Consider the following 25693-nt stretch of genomic DNA (forward strand, 5'->3'; position numbering starts at 1 on the left):
CAACAGGCTCCAGAAAACAGGACAGACAGCCTTACCAACACAAGGCCTGATTTCAGCCAAGTGAGCCCCATTTCAGAGAATACAGACTGTTGCTTTCAGACACAGTTTGTGGTATTTTGTTACAGCTGTCATAGGAAACTACTTCAGGGGCGCAGAATTGGTTTCAGCTGTGAGAAGGGCTCATGGCCATGGTATTTCACTGACACGAGAAAGGCCTGGGAGCAGGGAGGGAAGCTGCTGCTCGCGGGGTAAACGCTTCTCTAAGGGAGCTCCCTCTGGGCAGCTCTGGGGGGAGCTGCCTTTTCCTTTTTCTTTTCCTTATTTTAATGTATCGTCTTAACAAGATCCCCAGATAACGTGCACTGATGTAAAAGTTTGGGAGCCATTAGATTAAATTTATTAAAGATTTTTAGGATGTGAAGAAACTCCTGATTCTGCTAGGTGTCTGGAAAAGCTATTTACCATACCAAGAAAGAGAATAAAAGGCTGCTGTTAGTTACCATAGACAAAAGACAAAAACCCACCACATTTATATGCTTTTCCACAAGCTAGTCACCAAAATCCATTGGTCTCTACCTGCAAAAGTTTCCTTCTTTGTTAATTCCCATGAGTTAAAAGTGTAAATGTCAAATTTTTATTACCTGTGAATATGTATGAGAATCCCTGTACTACTAACTCATAAATCCACTTTGTAGGGAGACAAAATAATTTCATTCACACAATATATGTTCTTCATCTTTAATTACTTTAATATAAAAGACAGAAATGTTCCACATTTCACACAGTATTTAAAAAAAGTTTTTAAACACTCGTAAGTATTAATGAAAATAAATTTATTGACGAGTAACAATGACCACAAAATTAGTACTACCAAATCATTCCTGATGCCTGTTGCACTGACAATAATTTCAAGAGTAAGCTGGAGAAATATGGAACGGAATATGAACATTTTGAAACTACATGTTTCACCCATGTTGCTGCTAAATCTTGTGCTATCTAACAGATGTACTCCAAATTATTGTAAAGACATTCAGCTACAGTCTCCATCAAGGGAGGAGCCACACAGCATTACATTTCCTGAATCTTTAAAAAAATTAATAAGCAACGGAAAGGGTGGCACTATACTTATGAATTTATATGTTGAATTGAAATCATTTGCAGAACTACTTAAAGATAATAAAAATAAAATAAGCAACTTAATGAATTTTTCTAGGTTAAAGAAAGCCAGCTAAAAAACTAGTAATAGTTAGAGATGCTGACCAGAGTAAGAAAATCAGTATAATCAAGAAAGATACGTAATTATTTAACATGATTTGATATAGTTAGATCAATGTAACTCACTGAATACGTAACTCAACAACACTTTGAGACAATAGGAACACGGCCCATCGTCCTGTTCCTATTTCCTGTACAATGCTCTTAACCTGTAAATTCAAGCATTGAGTCTATATTAATACTAACATACATCTTACAGTGATATAAAAGTCAAATCATTATTAGTAGATCTATTCTTCTTTGAAGTGCACAATTTTAGAAAACTTCACCAGACTGTGCACTTTCGAAGGGTACGGTCAGTGTGTACGGTATAGACAAAACAGGCACCTCCAATTAATTGTTTTAATAAATAAAAGCCCATTAAGAAAAAAAGAAGGTAAGCAGCACCTGAAGCTTCTGACACTGGTAACTAAACGCTGGTACCCACATGATCTAGCCAGGAAAGTATTACTAGAGAGCTGCAAAAAAAGGAGCCATTTTTGACATAACATTTTAATTCTAGTAGAGACAGAGCTTGTTTGGGCTTAGTCCTGTTGCCCATCCTTCCAATGTCTTCCTATACTTTGGAAAGCAGACCAGACTCTGGAGCACTTGCCTTAATCAGATTCTGAATTTCCTTGAATTTTGGATGATCTTTGTCAGCCACCAGCTGTAGCAGAACAGCCTCACTTGTGGTCACTATGATCCCAGTTCTGGCAAGACGCTATAGAAGAAAAGATAAACAAACACAACCAAGAAGTGAGCGCAAGAGAAGAAACACCATTTAAAATTGGCAAAGGTGTGCCAAGATACAAGAAATAGGAGTCAGCTGCTATCACCGTGGTCCTCAGATCACCAAATTCAGTGATAAGGGAGTTTGGCAAAGTTAACTATATTATACATAATCTCATTTGGTTTTTGTAGATATTAGCCAAATGGAGTAGAAACAAGTAGAAAGCAAGCAGGCAGCCAGGGCTATGAGCTGCAGTGGAGGGCAGAAGGGCAGTAAGACTAATGACTGTCAACCAGGAGATGAGAGAAGGGTCGAACATTTGTATATTTCTCGTCTCCACTGTTTCCTTAGTACTCGTTAAAGATCTGTGCTCTACAGCTCATTCGCTCATTTGAAGGAGGGCTGCTTTTGATTTCTAAATGTATTAACCTCCTATGATTTCACTTCTAGCCCTGACTGAGATAAAAAGAGGTATCCTTGTCCACATTTCCCTCACGCCGTGTAACAGAACCACAAGAGATGATGTGTATTAGTGCTTATGTCTGGCAGGCATCCTTAGCATTTGGTATCTACTTATTAAAAAAGAATCTCGTATGGGTACAATTATTACTATCTTGAATATTTCACTGCTAATTTATCATCCCATTACATGTAACATTTTAATAGCATTGAGACTACTGTATGTATTAAAATGAAGATTTTTCTTTTTTTTCTTTTGTCAGGGACTGGGACTTGAACTTGGTATCTGATGATTTTGGCTCTCTACCACCTCGGTCACCCTTCTAAACCCTAGAATAAGGATTCTTAATTTCGTGTGTGTGCGTGCGTGCGTGTGTGCGTGTGTGTGTGTGTGTGTGTGTGTGTGTGTGTGTGTGTATTGTGAAAATACTGTACAGAGGGGCTACAATTACATGGGCAAGATAACGAATACATTTCTTATCAAGCATTGTTGTCTCCTCCTTTGTTTCCCCTTCCCATCCCTTCCCATAACCCCAACCCCACCTTAATTTCTTTTTGTCTGGATACAACATCTGATGTAGAGCACGTAAGCCCCTTCTACAACGTGAGTTTCCTTGTTTAATACTGACAAGGCAGGACAAGAAAGGTGCCTCCTGTGAAGTTTAAGGCTGTGTGTGCTCTGGCGATAATGGAGCCAACCGCCTTATGAATGTTCAGAATCATGCAACAAGAAGACACATTTTATGGCTGTGAAAAGCCAAATAAAGCCTTTGCCAAGCTTCTCCAGTGCAATCATAGAAACTAGGAAATCTAAGAGATTTCCTAGAGAAGGATAGCAAGGAAGAGAAAATCTGATGGGGACATGGAAGGTGAAGGGAGAGAAGGAAAGAGAGGAGAATCCCGTATCAGAGGTCCATTTCTTAGCAAAAATACGGGGGAAAAGGGAGCAAACTTTCAGCTGTTGTTGTTTGGTTTTCTTGGTGGTACTGCGGTTTGAACGCAGGGCTTGTGCTTGCTAGGCAGGCACTCTACCATGTGATCAGACTCTCCAGGCCTGAGAGGACAAAATGTGATTCCAAGAAGCATCCACTGTAAGAACCACGATGAGGAAGTGGTTAGAAACAATTCTTAGGCAAGTCAGAGAGCAGGTCCAGTTCATAGAGGGGAACACACTTGATTCGTGGGGCCTTCCGTATGAGGTAGAAAGAAATTTTCCTTGGGTGGCTGCCCACCCCAAACCCAGCCTTTCACTAGTGGATTCCTCCTCTTTACCCCCAGGACACAGAAGCAAGTGTAAGCCACGGGCATACCTAGAAAGCCAGTTCTGTCCTTGATAGCCGGTACAGAGGCAGTGCAGAGCAGCTGGAGTTGTGGATGGAGGAAGGCAAAGTAGGAAGAAAACTGATCCACGTCCTTTATAAGGTGGAACGCTGGCGAATGTTTTAAAAAAATTTCTCAAAACTCAAATTTATTAGCCAAGTGCCGGTGGCTCACGCCTGAAATCCTAGCTATTCAGGAGGCTGAGATCTGAGGATTGTGGTTCAAAGCCAGCCTGGGCAGGAAAGTCTGTGAGACTCTTATCTCCAATAAACCACCAGAAAATCAGAAGTGGTAGAGCTCTAACCTTGAGCTGAAGAGCTGAGGGACATTGCCCAGGCCCAGAGTTCAAGCCTCACAACAAAATAAAATAATAAAAATAATTGCTTGAGTTTAGTCAGCTGATTTTCATACTTTTGGTCAAAACCTCATGTGCTTATTACTTCAGACAGAAAGGCAGGAGATACAGAGTCAGTGTGGTCCATGCTGAGAACAGCTCTGGGTGTACACTTACTTAAACCTGGTTCTCCTCTCTGCCATTCCTGTATTCTTTCCTCTTCCCAATCAGTAGAGCACTTTCAAGGATTCAGCCTAACGCGGAATCACAGAATCTCAGTGTCTACAAAAGTGTTATTTTATATAGTGTGACACATCAGCAAAGTTTAATTTTTCACTCATCTTTCTAGTTTCTGAATGAGGCAGAAAGGGGAAAAAAATTCGTCTCAGACTGAGGAAGAAAACTTGGGACCTAACGGTCTGCAACTTTTTCTGACGCTCTACTGCCCAGGGCCTGGTCAATGTACCCCAACAGTCTTCTGAGAGGCTGAGAGGTAAGTCACTGGAACAGGCTAGGATGCTCACGTTTCAGGTTTAGATCTGGGCAAGCTGACCTTCACAATGTTAATTAGCTCCAAGTCTGAGATGTGGCCAACATGGATTAGTTGTTTCTAAAATAATCTAGTCCTGAAACCTGTTAGAGGAGGGTGTGGCCTAGCAGAACTCAGCCTTTTGAACGGGCTCCTAGACCTCTGCATTGGATCCGCCCTCTCTAACCTGACAGGTGCCTGATCAGGCAGAGAACAGTAGCAACTTTTTCTCACCTGGCAGGTTCCTGCCTGCCTCCTGACCATACCTGGTCCAATGCCTACTTTGTCTCCTGGATTAAAAAAAGAATTAAGCCAGGTGCTGGTGCCTCGGGCCTATAATCCCAGCTACTCAGGAGGCTGAGATCTGAGGATAGCAGTTCAAAGTTAGAAGGAACAAAAAAAGTCTTTGAGATGCTTATCCCCAATTAACCACCAAAAAGCCAGAAGCAGAGTTATGGCTCAAGTAGTAGGGTTCTAGCTTTTGACTATTTAACAAATGCAAATACATGTTCTTTCTTTCCCTTAGGATCTTTCAGAATCCCTTCTGGGTCTTAAGAGTTCCAATGTTTATGCATTTCTGATAACTTCTTCATACAACTACTTATGATTAATTTAAGAGAAATGTTTGAAAAAGAAAAGAAAAAAAAACTAACCTTATGAAAACAACAGCAAATAACAACAATAAAAGAAAAAAAAAGCAGCAGCCAGCATTTGAACGTGTACTGTGCTGGATCTTCTCTGCTACTAGGAACATGTGATCTCATTTAATCCTCACCATAATGCTACACCATAGCAGTCACTATTCCCACCTTACGAATGAGAAATTAGAATGGCGATCACCTGACTTGTTCAAGGACACTCAAAACCAAATTACCGTCCCACCGTTTGGACTCTTAAAATCAGTAATAAAGAATGTGGTCTGGATGGTGATTAGCTGGCTTTTTAAATTCTGGCAAAATGGAATTGCCAACAGTCAAAATTTCCTGTGATAAATGCCATAAAAAAGCCATAACTAAGAAATACATACATTTGGGAGAAAAGACCTTGACGCTGCTTTGCAGACAAGGGAGGCTTTGTTGGTAGCGAATGTTTTTTTACTTCACTGAAAAATACTTCAGTGTCTGGGCCCCAAGCATAAAAATAAGTTTTCAGTAAATCCAACACTTCTAATGGACTTGAAAATAGTTTAACAAAACAAACTAATTCCACCTGGAATTGTAGTATGGGCTTCAGGACCTACAGATGGCTGACCAGTGCCTTAAAACTACCGTGCCAGCTGAGGCCTGCTTCCCCATCAGCCCTCTCTGCGGCCTTTACTCTTCCTCCTGTCCTCTGCCCAGCCTCTCCTGTTTCATCTGCTCCTCTTTACCATTCTGGAGAACACTTCAGGCTACAGAGCTGATTTAGCTATCCTGAGCACAGAGCACAGCTTATAGACAGCTTGTACATGGAATACTGGAGAAGCTAAAAAAAAAAGTCTATTTCTCATTCTCAATAAGCACAAACAACTCACCAATTAAATCAACATGTATATTACTCTAAATGTATTACAGAATTAGAATTAAATATGAAAGCTAGACACACCCAAATATACCGGACTAAGTTTCCCAGGATTCTATGGTAGTTCCAACAGTCTTGGAATGGAAAGTGCTTCAGGTAATATTGAGAATGAATCACAGATTATCTGACTTAGTGTGACATGGTGAAGCTCTAGCTCTACAGTCATAAAACACTGCCCGAGTGTTGTCCACAATAATCTCACAAATTCAGGTCTGGTCAAATCTGGTCAAACATAAAGCTGAACCAGGCTTATGGCTTTTCTGCCCTAGTTTTTGGCTACATCTTAAACCCAAGTGAACTTTGTACTTTGCAAATCTTCCAACAGTTCAGATTAGGCTTCCAAAAAAAAAAAAAAATCTCTTACTCTTCATGTAATTAGAGTCAAGTTACAACAAAACCTGTAAGATAATTTTTGGTATAACCAGAAACTTAGCTTTAGGAGGAAAACAAAATATAAGAATAGGATATGCGGTGAGACCTTGACAGTCGTTCAGGGCATAAAGACATCTAGAAATGAATGAGTCTCACACTGTCAGATCAAGCTGAAACATAAAAAGTAAATGTCTCAGCACTGCTTAGCATTCAATACTTGATTTTTGTTGAGCCTGTGGGCTGGCCGTGTCCACGCAGGACACTTACCTCCAGAGCAAACATCCTGTCCATCATGCTTCTTGAGGAGGTGGCATCAGCAACAATGTGGACCTCGACTCCTCGGCCAACCAGCTCCAGAGCCGTTTGCTGGATGCATACGTGAGTCTTACAGGAAGGTGAAAGATCATGTATTTTACAAATGTACAACAGGGTAAGGCAGAGAGAGCACTGCAGATCTAACAACCCTCTCTACAACTTGACTTGCCTCCAGTTAGCTAACTGAGTTTGAGCATAAATCAGTTTCTCTGGCTTTGGTTTATTCATCTGGAAACCAGGAATTTGATTACATCCATGTTCCTCATTTTTTAACACATTCTAAATGGTTTTGTGGCAACTGATAATGATTTCTGTCTATGCCCTCTGAATGACCTTCATTTAGCTGACTACTCTGAGTTTGGGTGCCAGATCTACTTGGGGGTGATTTTTGCATGAATACCAAAGTCCAATGCACAAAAAAAGAGGAGTCTGAATTAGAGAGTGAGAAAGATACAAGGCACCCAGTATCCATGGCAGGCTAAGCTAGAACAACTTAACCACAGAGGTAAATGAGAAATCCTATGTAAATGCCTGTTAATTTTTAAGTACTCTGTAAATATATAACATGGAAAGCAGAAAGATCACTACAAATCTAACACAGCTTGTTTCACATTTACTTTTGTCTCTAATTAGTTAGATAACTCTAATTAGCTAGGTTTAGTCAGCATAGAGAACTTTGGTATGGTCATCTAAAATCAAGAATGGGTATATACTCAATATAATAATACTGAATTAATAATAGTGTTATGTTAATAGTTACTTGGACTCCCTCTTTATGACTACTAACTTATAACAATTCATTAGTAGGGAATATAAAATATAAACACACTTCTATAATAGCTAAATTATACAACCAACAAAAGCAGATTTCAAAACTGCCACAGTGCCTACTTTATCTTCAGATGTCAAAAGAGCTTTGGAGAATTACCAGATGATACCTCATTAAAATTAGCACCAGAGGACTGCTCACAGAGAGTAGATAAATAAATCAGCTGAAATCAGCACTATTAACTTTAACTGCTTGTGTATACAATTCATACTTGATGAATAATGAATGATATGACCCTCTAGAGTTTTCCTACAAGAAACTTGTAACTAAAGTGAAATCTTATGACACATAAATAAAAATGCCTTTGGCAGTGACAATATGTTCCAAAACAATTTAATTCATAAGACTCTGGGTAAGTTCAAATCCAGCTCAATTGCTTACTAGCTGTCTGACCGTGGCCAAGCTACACAGTACATGTGTATTTTAACTTCCCCATTTATAATATTAGGACATTATGGATACTCAGCTTATAGGGTTTTTGTGAGGGTTTACTGAGTTGGTATCTATAAAGTATTTACATCAGTACCATGCATGTTATCAACACCAATAAAGGTAGCCATTCTATAATTACTTATCTACCTACCTACCTGGCATTCTATGTACAAAACTGCATTCTGAAAACACCAAGTTTTCCACAAGTAGTAGTATGCTCAAAACATAAAGAGTAGGTACTTACTTCTACTCCAAATAATACCACACTTCTGACTCCAGGTATCTCTGCTAACGCTGCCTCTACTTCTGGTAACACCATTGAAAACTTGGTCTTTGGAAGAACTAGTTTTACACCTGTTAAGTCAATTTCTTGAACAGTACTTCCAAGACCTTTGGGGTACTGCTCTGTTACAATAACTGGAATTCCTAAAATCCGGGCTCCTTGCAACTGAAATAAAGCAAACCAAAAACCATTATCCATATACTGAATACATATGTGATTATGTATCATGCGCAGCAAATTGGAACAAATACCCAAGCATACCAGCCTTTGTCCCACGCTGATGATATCGCCAAAATACTTGATGGCTGGTCTGAACCTTTCCTGCATATCACAGCAAAAGAACACAGTGCTTGAAGGTGTAAGATTTCCCAGGGTGGTAAGCTGAGGAGAAATAGACAATACAGGGTGTTAGGTGTTGTTATACCAGGACATTTACTTCCTGTCTTCCTATGTTTGACCCAGGAAGTCAATTTCTACAACTATCACTAAAAGAAATGATCTGAATTATAGAAAAAAAAATACCCACAGATATTCTCTTGCCTTGCCTTGAATACAGGAAGTTAAATTTTAACAAAATCATAATGACATCTTTATTCTGTTTTTTTTTGGGGGGGTCCAGTCGTGGGGCCTGAACTCTGGGCCTGGGCGCTGTCCCTCAGCTCTTCAGCTCAAGGCTAGTGCTCTACCACTTGAGCCACAGCGCCACTTCCAGCTTTTTTCTTTTTGCTTATGTGGTGCTGAGGAATCGAATCCAGGGCCTCATGCATGCAAAGCAAGCACTCTACCACTGAGCCACCTTCCCAACCCATATTCTTAAATGTTATTTATTACCATCAAGAAAATCCATGAATTAAGAGGGAAGTTGGGCATTAGATCTCTAAGCTTCTGATTAGTTGCTGTAGTTTGCCTATTTGAGTCCAGTAGGAAATCTACCAAAAAGCAAACATGACTACTGCATATAAGAACTTAGCAGGATTTATAAAAATTTATAAGAATTTTATAGATTCTTATAAATCCACGGTGCTTTTCTGGCCACCTTGCAGAAAGCTCTTAAAGGACCCAATGCCATTATTCACTAGTCTTCCTTTAAAATATCCTGCTCATTCTCCTGTTTGTACCCCTCAAAGCCACCTACAGATGAACAATTTTCTTAAGGAGTCTGTGTCCCAATTACAGGGTGTTTTACTCACCACAGCTTTTGGCTCTGTCTTGTTATCTGTATGTGGCTGGTTTGTGGAAAGAGCTTCTATATGAATTAAATGAACCATGGAAACAAGCCTTTGATTCTTACTGTGGTGGCTGTTCTAATCAGCTCATACTTAATTTTCCCTGTGCTCTGGTCGGAGAGACTCTAGCACTTTACTCTCCAGCTGTTACTGACTCGGTAACCAGGTACCATCCAACTTTAGAATGTGAGTCATCTCTCAAACTAATACTATGTACTGACAAAATGAATACTCAAGCACCTGTGATTATGCATTCTAGCGTCAGCTGTCCCCTCACTCCATTTTCTAGTGCAAGAGTTATGCCTCCATCTTGATCATTTTCCAAAGCATTAACGGATCTACATATAAAAGCACGACCAAGAAAATCAAGTTTTCATATGATTAGGGTATATTATTTAACCAGTCATTACTTATGACTATGCATTCCAACAGCAAACATTAAATCTGGGCTCAGATCTGTATGTTCTCTTTGAACTATGGGTATAGTCATTCCCAATGTGATTAGGGCACACTATATAAAACAGTTTAGCTGAAACTGGCCTGCTTGAAAGCACAGTAATAGAACTCATTCGGGCCTGTTATTCCACCTGCCGCCAGTTACATGAATGTGCCGGAGCCAGGCACTGACATGTAGACTAGAACTGCAGTTCTCAGGCATGATCTGCATTGCCTGACTCTGCATACATCCCTAAAAAGTGGTTCCGTAGCTAGCCATTCGAAATTCTAGCTTTTCAGGATGGTCAAAATACTGTTAGCAAACTTAAAGGAATAAATTCTTACCTAGCCAGGACCTCTGAGTAATTATTCAGAGTTGTGGCTCCGCCTGTAACTCGATGCTTCCTTGTACTTGGCTTTAGCTAGCTAGGCAGGTCTCCATATCAGCTCATCAAAGCAGCCCTAAAATCCTCAGCACCCAGCAAAACCTTTCTGGTCTAGGGAGTCATCATCTATAATCTCTGAGTAAATACAGAAGGAAACCAGAGAGCACAATGGCAAGTTGTGTTTTTATGCAGAGATGACCAGTTATAACTCTGTAAATCAAACATATTCTATCTTACAGAGACATTCTCTGTACTTTTTTTTTTTTTTTGGTCCGTCATGGGACTTGAACTCTGGGCATGGGCACTGTCCCTCAGCTCTTCAGCTCAAGGCGAGTGCTCTACCACTTGAGCTACAGCGCCATTTCCGGTTTTCTAGTGGTTTATTGGAGATAGGAGTCTCACGGTCTTTCCTGCCCAGGCTGGCTTTGAACTGCGATCCTCAGATCTCAGCCTCCTGAGTAGCTAGGATTACAGGTGTGAGCCCCTGGCGCCCGGCCTCTGTACTTCTTAAAACATGGCTGCATTTGGTAAATAGCTGAAGAACGAGTATAAAGAGAGGAGAGTAACTTTATCCTACACACAGGAGAAACCTGACAAGCTGAAGTAGCTGATACTGACTACTGTAGTTAATAGAACCATCGTGATAAGATAAATGTATACTTAATGATGTGATTAAAAGGACCTTCTCCTTCTCCCTCTGAACATCTCACAACCCTACTCTACCCATGAGGAAAGCATCAAACACCCCAAAACAGCTGACCACTTCTGCTCAAACCGTCAAAGTCATGAAAAACAATGAAAGTGAAAGAAAATGTTACAGCCCAGAAGAACTGAAGGAGGACCAGCCACTAAAGCTATACACTATCTGATACTGGATTTGGAGACAGAAAAAAGACATCAGGAAAAGCTCCTAAAATCCAAATAAAGTGCAGTCTATTTAATAGCCATGGACCGATGCTGGGTACATGGCTGCACACATGCACACAGTAAAGTAAAACAGTAATCAGAGAGGAATCTGGCTACAGTAGTACAGAGTCTGGATGCCGTATTATAAGTCTAAAAGTGTTCTAAAATACACTACTGAAATAAACTATTTAAAATGAGAATTGTGGCCTTCATATCCTACGGTGATTCGAAGAAATGATGTGGCTTATGAATAATCTTACAAGCCAGAAAGGAAGTTTGGGGCTATCAAAATCAAACCAAAAAAATCCAAACTCTGTCCATCCAATCTTCTATTCCTCACCTCAAATTCACTTGAATTCCAATAGGCTGTTGTAACTATTTACAACTCTATGTAATTCCAGAACTTCTTCCTTTGATCTATGAATTTTCCTTAAATCGAAATCTATTAGATAACTGAAAATACTGACAGCAGTCAAATGCTACATGTTGTAACTCTGAGATAATGGCTCCTGCCACAGCAAAAGCAGACTTGACTAACTACTGTCCCAAGTAGAAGTGTGGGTAATGTAATGACCAGCCAATGTATATTCCAGAAACATGAAGAAATCACATACAAAAATATGCATGCATGCATGTATATTCATGCCCTCATGTGATGTATTATATATTTTCATATGCATACATATAAGTACACATACATTTAAATAGAAAAGGTCAATCACATTTAATAGTTTCCTCAAAGTTTGAGATCAAATTCAAGTATAAATTCTTTAGAATTTTCATAATTTCGATCTTATCTTTGATTTCATATTTAATAGGCTTTTCTTCCCCAAGGCCCTTACTATTATTACCTTGAAAATATTTAACTTTCTTTTCTTTCCTTTTTTTCCCCCAGTCCTGGGATTGGGGTTTGAACTGAGGACCTCCTGATCCATAGGTAGTTGCTTACCACACTTCCAACTATTTATTGTGCTGGTTATTTCTGAGAAAGTGTCTTCTCTCCTCCTGTGCAGGCATATGCCTAGACTGTCATCCACCTATTTTAGGCTTCCCGCTGTAGCTAGGATGACAGGTGTGCACCAGGGTGCCAAGCTTTTACTGAGACAAGTTCTTTGAGTCTTTTTTATCCAGGAATGGCCAGGAGTCCTTCCTATCTCAGCTGCCCATGTAACTAGGATTGCAAGTGTGAACCACCTTCTGTGCTCTGACCACTTCCCAAAGATGACTGCAAAAATAAAATGAATCTGTCCCTTACTCAGGAAGACACAATGTAGCTGGTCTAACTCAATGACATATTTGATACCAGTTCTCACCCTCCACAAAATTAAATGCAAGGTGGGGCTGGGAAGGTGGCTCAGTGGTAGAGCGCTTGCCTTGCATGCATGAGGCCCTGGGTTCGATTCCTCAGCACCACATAAGCAAAAAGAAAAAAGCTGGAAGTGGCATTGTGGCTCAAGTGGTGGAGTGCTAGCCTTGAGCTGAAGAGCTGAGTGACAGCGCCCAGGCCCAGAGTTCAGGCCCCACGACCAGACGCCCCCACCCCCCAAAAAAATTAAATGCAAGGAAAGTGTCATAGTGTAGAAATGGTGTTCCCCAAAATTCATACACTAAAGTCCTACTTCCTAGTACCTAATAAAACAACCTTTGATAGAAATAATATCTCTGCAGTAAGGTTAAGGTTACTTAAGATTGTATGACCAATGTCCTGATAGAAAGGGGAATTTCAGTGAGAGACACACACATACATGAAGGTGGAGATGGGTGGTGTGTCTGCAAGCTAAGGAATGCCAAAGACTACCAAAAAACCACAAACGAGAGAGAAACAAGAAGCAGATTTTCCTCATAGTCCTCAGAAGAAATAAAACCTGCTGATACCCTGACACCTCGATCTTAAACTCTTGTCTCCAGAACTACCAATCTGATTTCCACAGCTATAGGAAGGCCCTGCTTCAGCACCGACTAATTTAAAAGAGGCATGATGTAAACGAGCCAACAAGGGTTCCTGACACATGAACCCGTAAGAATTAGAATCTGAGTCCAAATTTCAAATTCCCTTATCTTAGTACCACATAAACAAAAAGCCAGAAGTGGCCTGAGTTCAAGCCCCAGGATTGGCAAGAAAAAAAAAAAAGTGCAAGTTTCATAAAATGACCTAAATTCTCACTATATAATCCTCTCATTTACATTCCCTCCTATGTCTCTACATCCATCAGACTTCAAGCATGGGATAAAGCTGCTGCCTACACACAAACCATGCATGAACCACAAGCTATGTCTTCAGCTACCTGAGATGTCAGTAGACAGCCACTCTGACAGAATATTTAAGGAAAAGATCCACCAGAGAGGAAGTTACCACCACCAACCCAGGTGCAGCATTTCAAAGGTCAACTGCCGCAGCAGTCGCAGCAAGCATGAAGGTAGACTCAGACCCCTAGAAAATGCGAGCACATTCCAGCAGAACTGTGCGTGAGCCAAGGCCAAGAGGCTTCAGGGCCTACACTGTGGATAAATAATAAATCACACTATTTAAGCAGGAGACTCCTTATGGCAAGTTCTTTGTCCTGCTTTGAAGAGGCCTATATCCCCAGTATCCAAATAGCTACCTTGAGACATTCTGAGTGGCAGGTTTTTATTTTTTAAAAAAGCAGCATCAAGGGAGATGAACAAACAAAAGCTCAAGTTCATGCATTGTTTTACAGATTGTTCAATATTCTCATTAAGCAATTACAGACTGTTCAATATTCTCATTAAAGTCAATACATAAAAAGGAAAGAAAACAGGAAGGCTACCACGGGTGAACTGCTAGCTCTATCCATGGAGCTGTTTTCTAGCCTCTCTCTCAATGCTCTGCTCTTCTGGGAAGTGAATTAGGATGACAAGGTAAGGGACAAGAACGGAATCCAGATTTGCATCCTTTGTGCCATGTACTTAAAGCTGCCACTTAAATGCCTGTGGAATGAACTCTACCATCTCTTCTAGCCATAAAATGTCACTGGAATTACATAGATGGGTTCCAGAAAACACAGGAGTCATAAAAAGAAATACTGTCTCTTCTAGGAGTAGATCTCCACACATATTTGTGTGTGTGTGTGAGAGAGAGAGAGAGAGACAGAGACAGAGACAGAGACAGAAAGAGCACTCATAAACATGAGAAGTTATCAAAGGTATCTATATTTGGTACTTGGTATATATATCTATGTATAGTATTCCTTTATATTATCTACTTAATGCTAGGAGAGGCACTTATTTGAAATAGTCAAAGCATATGATTAGTAAAATAAGATGATGTAAAAATATTTTACATATTTCAAAATTATAAAGCATAACCATAGACCTAGTAAAGTTGTTCACACCTATAAGGCATAGGTATGAGAGTTGTGGTCTCAAACCAGTCCCAGACAAAAAAAAAAGCAGGAGACCCTCACCAGAAAAGTAACCTAAAAGCAAAACAGACTGGAGGTGTGGCTCAGGTTGTAGCAAACACAAGACCTTGGCTCAAACTCTAATACCACCAAAAATTGTTCTTAAATAAACATATGTAACTGATGAGCTTCATAATTCCTGGCTATTGGAAAAAAAACAGTTCTTAATGGGTGAAAAGAACAGTGCTATTGTTATTTCAAATATAACTACAAAAACTGATTGTACATAAAATATTTCAAAAGCTTTAAGTGACCTGAGTTCTTTATTGCATTTTATGTCTAAGACATTGCCAGCATATCCATTTATGTGATTAACTTTCAGAGTGTTTAATTCAAGTTGTCAGACCTTGAAATTTTCAAAATATAAAAATCTTACCTTGGAAAATGAAAAAAAAAAAAACCCCAACAACTTAGGATGAGAGGAGCTAATTTAACATAGCACTGACTTAGGTGGGAGCTCATTGTTTCTTCCAAAGATATCAGGAAACACTTTACAAACTCTGGATCTTCAGAAGAGCTCCAGACCTTTGCAAAATATGCACACTGACCTTTGTAAATGGATTTGTCAAAATGCATCCAACATGGGGTTTTTGGCAGCAGTAATCTAAATAGACTGACAGGCCAGGCTGTAGAGTGATGTCAGCCGTGAGACACACAAAGACATAAACATGAAGACTCCTGCCTGTAACCCCAGCAAACAGAGGAGGCAAAGGCAGGAAGCAAGGAAGTTCAAGGACAGCTGCATAGTGAGGGAGTGTCTCAAAACACAAGTAAACATACAGGGAATCCTAAGCACCAAAGAAAGCGATTTTCTACGTAGGCAGCAGGGGAAATCCTGGGGTATCAGATCACTCTACCCTTTGGGCTCTTTCAGGGGACAGTGGAATGAACTTTGTCCTCTGAACCTAACTTTATCCAGGGTAAATGATCTGCCGGGGATGATGCTGGCATAGGAACTGGGCGGACTGGAAACACCGCCCATTCCGCCTGCAACCAGGCTGATAAAAACCTAGAGCGGGATCCTCAGAAAATGGCACTTGGTGGAAGAGGCCCTGATTTTAAACCCTGATTTTAAAGCAGAAAAAAAGAGGAAGAGGAAAGAAATGGAAAAGAGAAAATGGCCCTTGACCTAAACTCCCTGCTGATCTCAAATCCCACATGGCGCTTTGGGCTTCGCAAGGTTTGTCTCAGCAGTGCGAGGGCTCAAGACCAACGCAGAGGGGGTCGCGGCTAAATGGCACCGTATATTCTTTTCTTCCGAAAATATGAATTCTCAAGCGAGTCCTCTGCTCTTCAGGAAGAGAATGCCTCCCCCAGTGATCAGCGCACCGCTCCCAACAACGTCAAGACGGATTGGGTAATGCGCAAGGCTAACTTTTGCCACGGTCTAGCTCGAGCGGGGGGCTAAGCCGGCGCCTCCCAGGATGTCACGGACAGGCTCGGCGGCTGGCCGGGGGCGAGGGGGCGGCTGGCTACTGGGCGCTTTCACTCGAGGCTCAGGATCCGGGAGGAGGAAAGGGTCGGCAAACTTTGCATCTTTCTGGGGTGGTGAACGCAACTCCGGGGACGCGCGGGGCCGGGATCCCCGGGTCGCTCCTCCGACACCTCGGTGCCGGCCTCGCGGCCCGCGGAGGCGGGCGGGGAGCGCACGGCCCGGGAGCGCACGCGGAGGCCGCCGGGGACCGGGCCGGCCGACTCGCAGATCCGCCCCGGGGAGGGCGGCGGCGGCGGCACCTGAGGAGCGCGCCGGGCGGGGACGCGGGGCCGGGGGGGACGCGGAGCCGGGGATGCGGGGAGCCGGGGGCGCGGGAGGCCGGGGGACCGGGGCACCGGGCCCGGCGCGGACCCACCTGGACCTGCAGCGGCACGAGGCGCAGGCGGCAGCGGCCGCTGACGGCGAAGCCCTTGGGCAGGTCCACATACTGGCCCCACTCCTCGGCGAAGAGCTGCACCACGAACTTGCGGTGCGCGTCCACCTGGTCCCCGTACAGGCTGAGGAACTTCTGGATCAGCAGCTCGTGGCCCGCGCCGTGCGGCACGGAGGACGGCCGCGCGAAGACCGAGAAGCAGAAGAGCACCGGGACCGCGCCCGACGGCGTCCCCGCGCCGCCCAGCACCGGGGCGCCCGGCTCCGGCGCCGCCATGTTCCTCCCGAGCGCGTGTGCGAGCGAGCGCGGGGCCCCGGGCGCGGACGCCGCCGCCGCCGCCGCCCGCCCCGCCTCCGCCGGCCGCCCGCCCGGGCAGGGGCGGTCCCCAGGCCGCGGTCCCCAGCTCTCCCCGCCCCGGCGCAGGCGGAGGCGGCGGCGGTGGCGAGGCCGGCGGGTGCGCGGGCCTGGGCGGAGCGCGCGCCCGCCGCCCTCCCCCTCCGGACGGCCCGGGCGGCGGAGCGCGGCCCTCGCCCTCCCTCTGTCGGCGGCGCTGGGAGGACCGCGCTCGGAGGACCGGGGACACCCGGCGGCCGGGATGACCCCCCGGGACGAGCCACCTGTTCGCCTCGAGGGTGACCAGCCCGGATGGGCAACGCCAGGATTTCCTGTTCAGTCCCACGCAGCGCAGCGCCCTCAGCGGCGCAGCGGCGGTCTCCGGCCTTCGGTGATCTAGGTTCTAGAAGGACTGGGAAAGGAACGGCAAAATACAGAAAGATCTTAAAACGAAAACTTCCCATCCCAATAACCTTTCGGGTTTTCAATGAGAGAAAAAGAGGACCTGCTGATAAGCCTGCACGGGATAATAAACTGGAATGAGCAGAGCCGAGTTCAACCGCCCGGGTTCCCATTAACCGATTCCCACGCGCAGCATCCTTGCTTTGAGGTGTGGAGATGCTCCCTTGGAGATGCTCCCTTCCAATACTGTAATACCCCGGCGGGGGAGGAGGAGGCTGGGGGGCGGGGGAGTGGGCTGGGGGTCCTGGGACTTGGATTCAGAGCCTGGCGCTGTCCCTTAGTTTTCTTCTCTCCACTTGAGCCACGGCTCTACTTCTGATTTTTTGTTGTTGTTTCTTCTGGTTAATAGGAGATGAGTCTCGCGGACATTCCTTCATCCAAGATCCTGAGATCTCAGCTCTCTGAGCTGCTAAGAATACACCTTGAGCCACCAGCACCTGGCAGAGGGAAGACCTTTTCTTTTTTGGGGGTCCGGTTGTGGGCCTGAACTCTGGGCCTGGGTGCTGTTCCTCAGCTCTTCAGCTCAAGGCTAGCGCCCTACCACTTGAGTCACAGCATCACTTCTGTTTTTTTTTTTTCCTGCTTATGTGGTGCTGAGGAATCGAACCCAGGGCCTCATGCATGCAAGGCAAGCGCTCTACCACTGAGCCACCTTCCCAACCCCAGGAAGACCTTTTCATAAGCCCTTTTGACCAGTCCTGGGGCTTGAACTCGGGGCCGAGGCACTGTCCCTGAGCTTTTTTGCTCAAGGCTAGCATGCTACCACTTGAGCCACAGCTGCACTTCTGGCTTTTTGGAGGTAGTTAATTGGAGATAGAGCCCCAAGGATTTTCCTGCCAGGGCTGGCTTCTAACTGTGATCCTTAAATGTCAGCCTTCTGAGTAGCTAGGATTATAGGGGCCACCAACGAGTGATAACTCTTAAAGCAGGATTTCTCGGCTGCCACTGCTGATTTTTTTTAAAATACATTTATTTCCCAGAGGGTCCTGGGTACATGCAAACGGTGTTTAGTGTCATCCTTGGTGTGTGACCTCGCTAGATGGCTTATGCTCAATGACCTTCAATCAGGGCAACCAAAAATATTTCTAGACAGGACCGGATAAGCCCAGCAAGGAAATGTACTGTCAGGTGAGAGCCACCCTGCTTTAATATAACCTCACTGTCCTTTGGCCTAATACCCAAACGACTGGAAATTTCTTGGTCGTTGTGAAATTTGAGGGAATGCATGTATAACTTACCTACCCATCAAACCTCAAAGGATATTTTTGTTGATATCATTCCACTGCAAGGCTGTCCATATGCAGACGTGTAATTTGTTCTAATAAGCTAGACTGATTTCCAAAGAGAAGCTTCTCCATAAAGACTAATCATATAAGTGTTCCTTCCATTCCACTGAGATCTTCTAGGTTAGCAAGGATTAAAGATGGGCATGGGTTTCAGGGCATCCTCAATAAGTACCTTTGCGATTGTACCACCATTTATGGTGGCCCTGAACTTGTTCCATTCAGATTTTTGAAATAGGCTTTTGATTTTGCTAAACCATTTGTCATATACTCTGTGCATCCTGAGGCTAGCCTTTGACAACCTAATTTAATGGAGTAGCTCTGTGGTAATAGCATATCAAATTGCATTAATAAAATAGCTTTTTGATGGACACACTCACCTTTATGGAGGGCCAGATGTGTGTCATGGAGCCCATCACTAAAGAAGAGTGACATGAGGTCCATTTCACTGACAAATTACTCTTATCAAGAATTTAATTATCAGAGTGATGACTAGAGTGACTTTTATAAATATTATTGGAAGGAGTTAGTGAATAAGAACCCAGTGACAGCTAGACTATCACCGTGCTGACGGATGCACTCATTATTGTGGAGAAAGTGCCTGAATGAAATGATCTCAGCACTGTAAGAAGCTTAGCTAATTAAAAGTTAAGCACATAGTTTCAGAATTTAAATTACAAGCACTTCAAGAAGTTAGATTGTCTTGTATTGATTAATATGTTAATATACTGCAAAAACAAACTCCCAAATCTCAGTGGAAAAGCACAACAAACACTTAATTCTCATTTTTCTAAGTGAAAGAACATTTAACAAACGGGTTGCCTTTTTATTTTAATCACCCCCTATTCTCCATTCCATCTCTTGCATACCACTCTCATATTTTCCCTTCTACTTCATTTTCAGGTTCCTTTCCCATGTTCTCTTGTCCTCCCAAACCTATCACCATTTTAGCACACAAAGATTCAGTCCTCACACCTGTGGCTTTAACTACACAATGTTACATTTCTTTCAAACTGATGTCATGTGTGCCCTCAGCCCTGAACTCAAGACAAGTGCTTATTCAACAGACATGCCAACAGACATCTCACCATTCAACAGGAACACAAAGGGGGCTCTTGGTTTGGCACCCTTTCTGAGCTTTTTCCTTCCTCTGTTAATATCTAAGCAAATACAATAGTCATGGGTTTATCTGTTAATTTTCTCTTTTCTCCTCCTCTTCTCTTTGAATGTATTTTCAAGACTGGACAGTTAAGAACCCCACGTCTGTTTATGGACTATAGTGTTGCCCCTGCCATCATCTCTCATCTGTCTATAGTTTACCATAGTACATTGTGTTTGACATTATGGCCCAATTTACCTAATTTACTCCATTTATCACGTGGACACCAGGATGGTACTTTAAGAACATAATACTAAAGCTACAGCTCGGCTCACATTCCTTTAGTACACAGAATATGACCTCACAAAATCCAGATGTTAGAATGAAGACAGCAGAACTTTCAATGAAGACATTAGAACTTTAAAAAAGTTACTACAATGTCTATTCAAAAAACTTGGAGAGGGCAGAGGAAGATGGCAGGGGTGCAACTGGGGTCTGACTGAGCTCTCCCCAACAACCTGTAAGGTCCTTCTTCCTCCTGGTTCAGTCTCCACCCAGCACCTGCCTTACCTAGGGTAACTGGCACACAGGGTGGCCGTTCCCGCCCCCTTTTCTGAGGTCACATCCGCATCCGGCATGGCCATGCTCCCGCCCCATTGGCCCCACCTTCCCTTTGGCCACGCCCCTGGCCACGCCTTCCCTCCGCCCCCCCCTGCCCTAGATAAACCCGGACCGCAGTGTGGCCCACCCTTTCGGCCGCGGGCGCCAACTTGGGCTGGCCGGGCGGTTGGGGGAGTGAGCTTTTCTCACCGGCCTGAGCGGCAGCGCAGGACAAACCACCGGGCAAAGGCGCCAGAGACGGTGCACGCGGCTGTCACTCCTGCCCCGCAAGCGCAGCCTGGTGGTGACTGGGAGCGGAAATCTTCACCCTGCCGGCCACACACGGACGCAGATCGTGGGCGTCCGGGAAACCGAGGGAAAGCGTGAGCATCCACAGACGTCCCCACCACCCCTCCTCGCGGATCAGCGTCTGCCAGGCAGCCCTTTCCCCAACGCCTCGGTGGAGCGCCGCCATCTTTGATACTGGCAGAGACCCTACCAGAGCGGCTGGCAGGTAACTCGCGTGATTTGGGTGCCATTTTTGAAGAGGGCAAAGGAATCTGACCTCGGGGAGTGGACTTGGCCTGGGGGGCGGTGGCCCTGCCTGGGAGGAGAAGCTCCGCCCAGGAGATAAAGAAGACCATTCAAGACCTAAGTCAAATTTCAACAGAGATGGAAACCATCAAAAATGACCACCTAGAAGGAAGAGAGCTAAAAGACAAAGCAGAAAGTCTTGATAGCGGGTTAGATGAAGAAAATCGAATCTCTGGAATTGACTTTATAGAGAAAGAACTGAAAATTATTCAAAACAAATAGAAGAAACAAGACATCTCTTCAGGAGCTCCAAGATACAATCAGGAAGCCTAATTTAAGTTTAATAGGTATTAAGGAAGGCCTAGAGAAGGAAGCTAATGGAGTAGAAAATATATTTAACAGAATTCTAGCAGAGAACGTCCCAAATATACAAAAGGCCCTCCTTTGAAACAATGTATCTCCACAAAACCAGCACTATAGAAAATTCTCGAAGATGTTCGACACATTGAAAATGAACAAGAACACAGTATTGGCAGTGAAATGGCCTCTAAACATATGGCCCCATATGTACATATGAGTGTATAAGAGGCTTGGTTGCCTATAGATGCAAAAGGCAATGACAGATGCTTTAGGGCTGTAGATCTTAGGGGGAAATTTGGCATTGTCTGATGACATTTTTGGTTGTCACAGTTGGGTGTTACTGATATCCATTAAGTACCCAACTGTGTACAGGACATCTAATAACAATGATTAAGCACAAAATATTAGTTATGTTAAGGTTGTGAACTCCTCTATGCCATTAATGCCATAAATAAAATGACTAAATGGCATTATAGGTTAATGTTAGAAATGAGAATGATTTGCAGCTTTTCTGTTTGGATACCTGGCAGTAACATGGTGCTATTATTGATGAAGATAGGGGAGAAGCATGTGGTAGTGAAAGCAATTCTGACTTGGCTATGTTATGTGTAGATGCTTTTATATGAGTCAAAGATAGATGGAGCTGGGTGCTGATGGTTCATTCAGGCCTGTCATCCTAGCTACTCAGGAGGCTGAGATCTAAGGATCTCGGTTCAAAGCCAGCCTAGGCAGGAAAGTTCGTGAGACGCTGATCTCCAATTAACCACCAGAAAACTGGAAGTGGTGCTGTGGCTCAAGTGGTAGAGTTCTAGCCTTGCACAGAAGAGCTCAGAGACAGCACCCAGGCCCAGATATGTGGACAGTTACATATATGCAGCTTTTGTAGGCAGAATCTTGCTTCATTTAAACTTTTTAAAAACTGTTGGAATACCTTGATCTCACTTTTCTTTTCAGGAACCACTCCAATATCAGTGTGCTACTCTGAAACATTGTTCTACTTACACATTAATTTGAGAGAGTAAATAGTCTCCACTGTTAAAACAAACAAATACACTATTTGGACTCTTTGTGTATAAAGGTTAGCACCCTTTTGTCTACTAAGTCAGTTCTCTACTTAACAACATGATTTTGCCTTATACTTTCTGGTCCTTGAATTGCCCTTGTTCTTAGTGCTTAAGAGTGTGAACATCTGCTCACTTTTCGGGCATCCATTCAAGTATTAATTTGTATCAATTTCCACTGGGATTGTTGCTGAAATCAATCACTATATCTGAGTGACCTAAAAGGGATTTGCTCTCTCACTATTCTGAAGACCAGAAGTTCCGTATTGTGCTGGGCCAAAATTAAGATGTCAGAAAACAGCTTCTTCTGGAGGCTGTGGAGGAGTCGGTGGCTGCTGGCATTCTGTAGATTGTGGTCGCATCACTCCAGTCTCTGGGCCCGTCTTTATATTGCCTTCTGTCTGTGGGCAAGTCTTCTGCCTCTGCTTTGAATTGCCAAGGCCCAGCTGAATAACCTCTCCACTTCAAAATCCTTAATCACACGTGCAAAGAATTATTTTTTAACATACAAAGTAATATTTATAGATTCCAGATAGCAATACCAGATATCTTTGGAGCCATGACTCAGACTATTGCAGTAATTCATTTAGTCAAACAGTCCTTAAAATTAGTAATATCCCCATTTGCTGATGAAAAACTGAGACAAAGCAATTTCACAATTTACTTAAGATAAAATGGCTTAAGTGCACTGTCTGGATTTAATCCCAGAAAGTCTGTGACCTTTAAAATTACTTGTCACCGAAGTGTAGGGGAAATAAGTCATATAAAAATGAGTGCAGCCACTAAGTAAATCACTATGGAGTTTCCTCAAAAACTAAAAACAAACTACTTGAAGCAATGTAATAGCCTACAATAGAAATACCTGATGACTAGGCTTGGGAGAGAGAGGGGAATGATGGAAGGGGTGACATTGAGCAAGATGTGTTGTACACAAACAACACTGAATTGAAACCCCTTGGTCCAACTACTTACAGATAATTAAAAAAATAGAAATACCTGAACATCTATGCTTATCACAGCTTTATTTGAAATTGCCACGTTATGGAACTAGACTAGGTACCAATCAACCAATGAAAATATGATGTATGTATGCATGAAGTGGAATATTCAGCCAAATAGAAGAGTGCAATGTCATTTACAGGAAAATGTAGAAATTAAAAATCATCATGTTGGGCTGGGAAGGTGGCTCTGGTAGAGCGCATGCATGAGGCCCTGGGTTCGATTCCTCAGCACCACATAAGCAAAAAGAAAAAAGCCGGAAGTGGCGCTGTGGCTCAAGTGGTAGAGTGCTAGCCTTGAGCTGAAGAGCTGATGGACAGCGCCCAGGCCCAGAGTTCAGGCCCCATGACCAGACCCAAAAAAAAAAAAAATCATCATGTTGAGTGAAATAAGTAAGATTTAGACAAATGTCACATATTTTTCTCAGGTATTGAATCTAGATCCGTAAATACAAATGAACACAAAGTCAATGCTTAATGGAGGTCTGTTTCAGAGAGAGGGGCAGGGGATGAGGAAAAGGAAGGGTAAGAAGCAAGGTGGATGAGATAAAAATATATGCATCTGTGGAGATATATTTACATTACATTTATATTATAGTATAATATCCGTTATTTCATACAGTTAAAAACCCCGAGTATGTCAAATAAGAATTTCTCCTTTAAAGCAGTCTCCTAGGTGATGGAATTTCCCTACTTCCTCATCTTTGGCAGGCCTCCTTGTTCCATCTTGTGCTTTATCACCTCATGCAAACACAGTCACTTTAAGTGCAGGGCTTTTAGATTCATATGAAAAAAGTATTCTGTATAAACTGTATGCAGTCAAGGTATTTGCTGAACTAATGGACTTAGCCAATCCATCAAAGGGCACCTTTCGGTTGACAACAGGCAGTAAACAAGTTTTTCTAGATATTCTGCATATATATATTATAGTATGACTTATAAACAGACTTTTCTAGAACAGCCTAATAGACTTTTGTACCCTAGTGCTCCAACCCACTAAACGCTTCTTGGTAACCCTTAGATCCTAGCAAAGAGTGTTCTAAACCAAGCATTCCGTGACACCAAATTTGTCCAACTATTAGCAGACAGCCTTAAAACCTAAAGGCTCTTGCCTTTGAGACCTTTGGCCTGTACATCTCTGCTTCTCACTCAAAACAGGCTATTTTTTTTTTTATCAAACATCCCATTTCTATTTCTATGTTTTGGGGTCTTCCTGACAGCTCTGTCTTTCTACCTTTCCTCACACAGCTACATTATTGATAATTCATTCTTAATTTGCTCTCCAAAGTCCATTCTCTATTTACTCCCAAGAAATTTTCATAATTCTTCCTATCTACCCAGTTGTAAGATCTGGTCTCTTGAAAGTCACATCCTGCTTTCATATGAATCTCCTTCTCTGTGAAGCTAAACAGTAAGATCTCACATACACCTCAGCAGGGCATGAGGCTGCTCACCAGTATTAGGATAGCACAAGTATTGCTATATTTAAAAATACTGCAACTATATATTCACTATGTATCTCTCTCTCTCTCTCTCTCTCTCTCTCTCACACACACACACACACACACACGCACACGCACACACCAGATGAAAACATTTCAAGCACTATGTGTTTGTAGATGGAATGAGACTGTTTCATTGGTGAGCTTGTAAACTAGTATCATCCTATAGGGAGCAATGTGACATCATATATCAGGGACCTTTAAAATATTGATGATAGGAGCTGGGAAGGTGGCTCAGTAGTAAGAGTGCTTACCTTGTATTCATGAGGCCCTGGGTTCGATTCTTCAATTCCTCAGCACCACATAAGCTGGAAGTGGCACTGTGGCTTAAGTGGTAGAGCAGTAGCCTTGAGCTGAAGAGCTGAGGGACAGTGCCCAGGCCCAGAGTTCAAGTCCCATAATCGACAAAAAGAAAAATATGTGTATATACATGTGTATATTTCAATGATAATTATGCATTCTATTATGTAAGCCAGGGTAGATTAAGGTTATATTTAAATCAGTTAAACATAATAGAAGTTTGTTTTTTACTTATGGAAGAGCTGTAGTTGAGTCAAAGTTTTCTGAACATATTCATTCAAAAACCACAAGTAGGGGCTGGGAAGGTGGCTCAGTGGTAGAGCGCTTGCCTTGCATGCCTGAGGCCCTGGGTTCAATTCCTCAGCACCACATAAACAAAAAGAAAAAAAGCTGGAGTGGCGCTGTGGCTCAAGTGGTAGAGCGCTAGCCTTGAGCTGAAGAGCTGAGGGACAGCGCCCAGGCCCAGAGTTCAGGCCCCACGACCGGACCCCCCCCCCA

At 43.1% G+C, this 25693-nt stretch overlaps 2 protein-coding genes and 1 long non-coding RNA gene across 9 annotated transcripts in view; 2 read left to right on the forward strand and 1 right to left on the reverse strand.

The window, feature by feature from the left end:
• Pgbd2 (piggyBac transposable element derived 2) overlaps window positions 1-6132 on the forward strand; it is a 41580-nt gene extending 35448 nt beyond the window's left edge. For all 7 annotated transcript variants that reach the window (XR_011374742.1, XR_011374741.1, XR_011374743.1 and 4 more), the window contains 2 exons: window positions 4450-4593; window positions 5156-6132. The gene's annotated coding sequence lies outside the window, so the exon portion shown is untranslated. The remainder of the gene's footprint in view (window positions 1-4449; window positions 4594-5155) is intronic.
• On the reverse strand, window positions 738-16970 carry Isoc1 (isochorismatase domain containing 1). Its single transcript, XM_070034483.1, has 5 exons — window positions 16646-16970; window positions 8682-8801; window positions 8382-8585; window positions 6829-6945; window positions 738-1978 (listed from the first exon to the last, which is right to left on the reverse strand). Exons 1-5 carry the CDS (start codon window positions 16937-16939, stop codon window positions 1832-1834), a joined length of 882 nt encoding a protein of 293 aa, XP_069890584.1. The 5' UTR covers window positions 16940-16970; the 3' UTR covers window positions 738-1831.
• Window positions 16971-17157: 187 nt separating this feature from the next.
• LOC138835853 (uncharacterized) lies at window positions 17158-23562 on the forward strand. Its single transcript, XR_011374749.1, has 3 exons — window positions 17158-17606; window positions 17808-20954; window positions 22289-23562. It is a non-coding gene; the product is annotated as an uncharacterized lncRNA (long non-coding RNA).
• The last annotated feature ends 2131 nt before the right edge of the window (window positions 23563-25693 follow it).

Source organism: Dipodomys merriami, unplaced genomic scaffold (genome assembly GCF_024711535.1).
Source record: "Dipodomys merriami isolate MVZ:Mamm:240054 unplaced genomic scaffold, mDipMer1.0.p SCAF_24, whole genome shotgun sequence".
NCBI classification, from domain to species: domain Eukaryota; kingdom Metazoa; phylum Chordata; class Mammalia; order Rodentia; family Heteromyidae; genus Dipodomys; species Dipodomys merriami.

Coding starts and splice junctions, on each gene's coding strand:
- Isoc1 (XM_070034483.1), bottom strand. CDS start 16,939: ATGGCGGCGCCGGAGCCGGGCGCCCCGGTGCTGGGCGGCGCGGGGACG. Junction 8,802..16,645: donor TCGTGCCGCTGCAGGTCCAG/GTGGGTCCGCGC, acceptor ATTTCTCCTCAG/CTTACCACCCTGGGAAATCT. Junction 6,946..8,381: donor TGGTATTATTTGGAGTAGAA/GTAAGTACCTAC, acceptor CCTTCCTGTAAG/ACTCACGTATGCATCCAGCA.